Source organism: Gordionus sp. m RMFG-2023, chromosome 1 (assembly GCF_954871325.1).
Source record: "Gordionus sp. m RMFG-2023 chromosome 1, tfGorSpeb1-WG-v2, whole genome shotgun sequence".
Lineage (NCBI taxonomy): Eukaryota > Metazoa > Nematomorpha > Gordioida > Chordodea > Parachordodidae > Gordionus > Gordionus sp. m RMFG-2023.
In genome coordinates, this window is record NC_088775.1 from 37,663,265 (window position 1) to 37,669,296 (window position 6,032).

The 6,032-nt window shown below is 28.6% G+C and overlaps 1 protein-coding gene across 1 annotated transcript; it reads left to right on the forward strand.

Annotated features, from left to right (window-relative positions):
- Nucleotides 1-2,092: 2,092 nt before the first annotated feature.
- On the forward strand, nt 2,093-3,256 carry LOC135925075 (uncharacterized). The gene is made up of 3 exons (XM_065460238.1): nt 2,093-2,462; nt 2,613-2,753; nt 2,802-3,256. Exons 1-3 carry the CDS (start codon nt 2,093-2,095, stop codon nt 3,254-3,256), a joined length of 966 nt encoding a protein of 321 aa, XP_065316310.1.
- Nucleotides 3,257-6,032: the final 2,776 nt, after the last annotated feature.

Below are 6,032 nucleotides of genomic sequence, written 5' to 3' on the forward strand. Positions count from 1 at the left end.
TATGACAAGTACAAACCAGTATCAAAAATTATTTGCTATTGTGGATTAGGAGATCACATAAAACCTAAGTGCCCTAATTTGAATGCCATCTGCCATAATTGTGGGATAAAAGGACATTTACAAAAAGTATGCAGAAGGAATCGTGGGAAGAAAGAATATATTCGAACGATAGATGTTCCAGAAAATGAGCGAGAAAGTTTTGAGGATTGGGAATTTCCAGAAGAGTCTCGAGAAAAATTTAAGGTGAAATAATTGATAGATAAAATTTATATTAAATTTTTAATTGACACAGGATCGGCAGTCTCCATTTTGAATATAGAAGATGTTTACCGTTTAAAAATACCAGTAACAAAAACGGATATTATTTTAAAATCTAATAATGTAATGATCAATATTAAAGGTAAATATATATTACCCGTTATAAAAATAAATCAATGTACTATAGTTAATGAGGTTTGGGAGGATAATATTGTACATAAATTTTCATTATTATTTACTAAAAAATTAGGTTTACTAAAAGGGTTTAAGGCCAGTTTAACGGTAAGATCCAACCCTCAGTTTCAATGTATGAAAAGTAGACCGATACCATTTGCGTGGATGGCAAAACGGAATTACAACGACTGGAATCCATGGGAGTTTTAGAAAGACTAAAATATTCGAATATCGCTTCTCCGATTGTGCCTGTATTGAAGAAAGATGGATCTTTACGAATTTGCTGTGATTTCAGACAAACGGTTAATGCAAATATTTTGATAGATATCCTTTACCCAGAATTAATGAATTATTAGCCACACTAGGTAATGGGTGTAAATATACAGTATTAGATTTATCCGAAGCATATTTTCAAATTGAGCTAGATGAGGAGGCAAAAAAGCTGTTAGTAATCAACACGCCTAGTGGATTGTATCGTTTCACACGACTTCCGTTTGGGGTAGCCTCAGCGCCAGCGATTTTTCAACAAACAATGGATTCATTATTAAAGGAATTACCTGGAGTAGCGGTATATTTGGACGATATAATAATTACGAGGGAATCAATTGAGAGTCATAAAAAAAATTTGATAAATGTATTAAAGATGTTAGAAATAAACGGTATGAAATTAAATCTAAAAAAATGTGATTTTTTTAAAGAAAAGATTGAATTCTTAGGTCATACCGTTAGCGAAGAGGGAATTACGACAACAAATAAGAATGTCAATGCAATTTTAGACGCACCGTTACCTAAAAACGTTAAAGAATTACAAGCTTTTATCGGTATAATAAATTATTATCAAAAATTTATAAACAATTTTTCGACTATTGCGGCTTCATTATATAGGCTTTTAAGGAAAGATGTGCCATGGAAATGGACAAATAATGAAACAATTGTAATTAATAAATTTAAAAAATTAATATCAGAAGCACCAATTTTAACACATTATAATCCGGAAAAACCGATAATTCTAGTTGCTGATGCGTCTCAACATGGAATAGGATCAGTTATATCTCATATCATTAACAACGAGGAAAAATCGATTGGATACGCGTCTCGAACATTAAATGCTGCCGAACGAAATTACAGTCAGATAGAGCTGGAGGCTTTAGCAATTATATTTGGATTAATTAAATTTAAACAATATTTAATTGGCAGACATTTCATTATCACTACTGACCATAAACCCCTAATATCGTTACTTAATCCACATAAAAGAATAACAGATATGTCATCAAGATTAGTAAGATGGTCATTACTACTAGCAAATTATGATTATGAATTGCAACTTCGAGGGACAAAAAAAATAGTAATGCGGATATGCTTTCCCGGTTTCCAATTGACGGTAAACCATCTGCTTGGGAAGAGTTAGATATTAATTTAATACTATCGGATGCTCCACAATTTATTTCAGCGTTAGATATAAAAGCACACAAGAAATGACCCGGTATTAGCAAAGGTTTCACGTTACCTTACAACTGGATGGCCAAAGATAATAGAGGAAAATCTAAAACCGTTTTTTCAGCGCCGAAATGAACTCACGATGGAGACAGGGTGTATATTGGGATTAAGAACCATAATTACAAAAAAATTACAAGTAAATATTTTGTCTTTTTTACATATGGGGCATCAGGGTTATACTAAAACAAAATTATTGGCACAAGAGAACGTTTGGTGGCCTAATATTAACGAAGATATCGAATTACACGGTAAGAATTGTGAATTATGTCAAACAAATAATCCTGGCAATAAAACGATCATAGGGAAATGGCCCTCCACAAATAAACCATGGGGAAGAATTCATTTAGATTTTGCCGGACCAATTAATGGAGATATATATCTAGTAATAATAGATAGTTTTAGTAAATGGTCTGAAATACAAAAAATGACGACGAATAATTTTACTGAAGTAAGAAAATTGTTGTTAAGACATTTTGCTATTTTCGATTACCCCAATACGATTGTTACGGATAATGGCCCCCCATTTCAAAGTAGAGAATTTAGTTTATTTTGCAAACAATTATCAATTAAAAATGTATATAGTGCCCCATACCACCCTAGAACCAACGGAGAAGCGGAGTGGTTAGTACAAATTTTTAAAATTTTTTTAAAAAAACATAATGATTATAATAAAATCCAAGATTTTTTGTTTAATTATCGAAATACGCCACAAATAACCACAAAACAATCACCAAGTTCAATTATCCTTAAATTTCAACCCATAGGACCTTTACAATTAATAAAACCAAATTATCCTCATCCATATATACCTCAGTTACCAGGTTTTTTTAATATAAATGAAAAAATATATGCAAAAGATTTTTAAAAAGAGAATTGGATACCAGGTATAATCGTTAAAAGAACAGGACCAATGGCGTTTTTAGTTGAAACTAAATTAGGGGTATGGAGAAGACATATTAATCAGTTAAAACATAGGTTCGACAACACCGATTTAAAAAATAGAGAGGAGGGAAGAGAAGAAGAAACGATGCAAACTACACCACAAATGAATGAAAATTATCATATACAAAATTCGATAGCAAAAGACATTGAGCCTACACAAAACTCAATGACCAAAGACATTGACCCTATACACGAATTGGTGACCAAAGACATTGACCCAATACAAGACTCAATAAACAAAGACACCATCATAAATGATAAGATGAAAATCGACAATAATGAGCAAACGGTGGTAGAGAACGAAATTACAAGCAGCCCTTCAAAACGGATAAGAAAACAATTTATACCGTTTCAAATCGAGAGCCCAAAAAGGAGAGAATAGATGTAATAGAAACAATTAGCCTCAAAGGCAATTAAATATATTATGAATTTTAAATATATATATATTATTAATTGTGTACGACGATTAATTGTTTGTTTTGTAAAAGATATATATACTGCGGTACAAAATATAAAAAATAGTTAAAATTATAATAAAATTTGGTATCACTATAAAATGAAATATGGCATTGCCTACACTTTACTTGATGCATCAATGGCCAAGTTTCTTAATTGATAAAACAAAATAAATTGGCTCTTTTTCAAGTTTTTTTTTTAACATTTCAAAAGCAATTTGCTCACTTTTCCATTCAAAATGAACATATTTCTTCATTGGTTAATATAGTGGAATATCAATTTTTGCCAAATCCTCCAAAAATCGATGGAAATAATTTTCCAATCTAAAAACAATTTTATCTCAGCTTGGTTTCTCTTTAACCCTATTATTTTGGTGCTGTAGATATAAAATTTTTGGTGCACCCAGTACTGGTTTTCTTTTAAGTTTATGTCAATAATTTCTTTAATAACTTACACTAAATGTTTATTCTGTTTAGGTGTTATACTTATGATCAAAACATCTATATAATATAATACACCCTATATCCCTTGGGAAATGGTAATCACATGCAGATGCTTCAAGGCAAATAAATTTGGATATTATCAATAAACGATGTATTTCCTCCTTAAGAGGAAAAAATGATAACTAAAAAGTGACAGTATTAATGAATGTTTAGATGCTAATCTTACACAACATATGATGGTGTAATATACAGTCCTATTATGTGATCTAAGAAACAAACTGAATACTGGCTTATATTCATCCAAATGTATCAACCAAGTCTTGTTATGGAACAATAATCACTAAAATATTCCAGATCAGAACCATTGGTTAGATGAGCAATGAAATTCTTTCTTGACAATTATGGATACTCATACTTAGAAATAGTGTTAATTAGTTAACTTCTCAAAAACTGCAGGACATAGTTTGGGTATTCATTAAACCTGCCACACACTCCTTCAGTATAGATGGCCTTGCATAAACATCCTCAAATTCAAATGAACTATATGCCTGGAATGCCATTATCCGTGGCACTTTTCATACTTCAAAAACAATTGATTTAGTAATAGAGGAGTTATATTTAATTTTGATAATTTGAATTTTTAAAAATTATACATATGTAGTTATATATAACTGTGTATGCATACATACAATTTTTGAACTCAATTAATTTCCTGAACATGCTCTTGACCTGTTAAGGACAGGCATGTTGCAGACTCTATATTTTTGTGATAATTTTTTTTTATTTTTTGTAGATTTTTGTTGTTATTATATTTTTTTCCCTACAAAAGATACCAAATTACTTTTATATAAATTTTTATCCATTCAAAGAAGAAATATTTTTATATACAAAATGGATAATTTGTCACATCTAATTTTTTTAAATAAAGAACAATCTATTATCTTAAATAAATGTTAGCCTGGTTCCAAGAATAATCGAAATATTATTCTCATTACTTGTATAAGGAGTCACTTTTTTATAGTGGAAATTATTCTTTTAACAAAAATCTAGTGAATAAAAAAAATTATCTCTTTATTTAAAATATCTACAATAATGCACAAAGGTATGTCCAGGATTTTGCTAAGGGGGATGGGAAAGCACTATTAGATGAATTTTATTGGAGATCTTTAGGTCCACTTATTGTAAGCCTTTGGATATATTAGATTTTTATAAAAATAAATTTTGGTTTTGACTTTTTTTAAAATTAAAATCCTGTTTTAAAAATTTTTTGAATTATAGTCGTTTTTTAAAAAATTTATTTTTACTATATTTCCTTTCAAACTTATAATGATAAATTGTGTTTATTCTTTGGGGAGTGAAGGGCGTGTAGGAGGAAATTTTTATTAGCTTAAAATGATATAAAGTGATGAATGAAATTCCTCCCCTTGGATACGCGTCTGATAATGATTTTTTTTTATTTATAAAAACATAAATTTTATTGATTACCATAAAAATAGAAAATCTGCAACTCTCCTATAAAAGATTATTTTTTATAATTTATGAAATTCAATTAGGCAAAAAAAGGAAATATAAAATTAATATTTTTTGTCCAATCAGCTGGTCCTATATTTTATTGATGATGTTACTGATAGACTGCTCTGTCGGATTTTAATTGCAGTTTTGTAAAAGTAGCGCGCTACTTTTTTCATTAGCGGTAGTCTTAGTGTGCTACTTTAAATAATAGAATCCTAGTAGCTCGTTACTAATTTAGAAAGTAGCGCACTACTTCGCCACTTTCAATTTTATATAATAAAAATTATTTTTATTTATTGATAATAAAATAAGATCATAAATCTTTTAATTTAATATTGAAATTTATATTTGAAAATCTGCATTATAAACCTAGTTTTTAAAATAAACATTTATAAAGTTTTTACAACAGAACTTTATTAATTAACATAAATTTAAATATTAAATCATTATCAAAATATTAATTACTATATATAATTAAATGTTAAATTTTAATCAAAAACATTGCTTTTTAGTAAAAAGCATTACCTTATTGATGGGTTTAAAAAAAATATTATTTCCTTTCTATTTTTCTTTCTCCTTTTAATTGTTTTCCTTTCAACCGCCTGAAAATTGGGCAACAAACTTGCAACTACAAATAATAATTTTTAAAAAAAATTCGAGGAGAAACAAAGCTTTTATTACTTTTTTTCTTCCATTTTATATTAATTATAAAAATAAATATACATTTATTAAATAAATCATTAATCT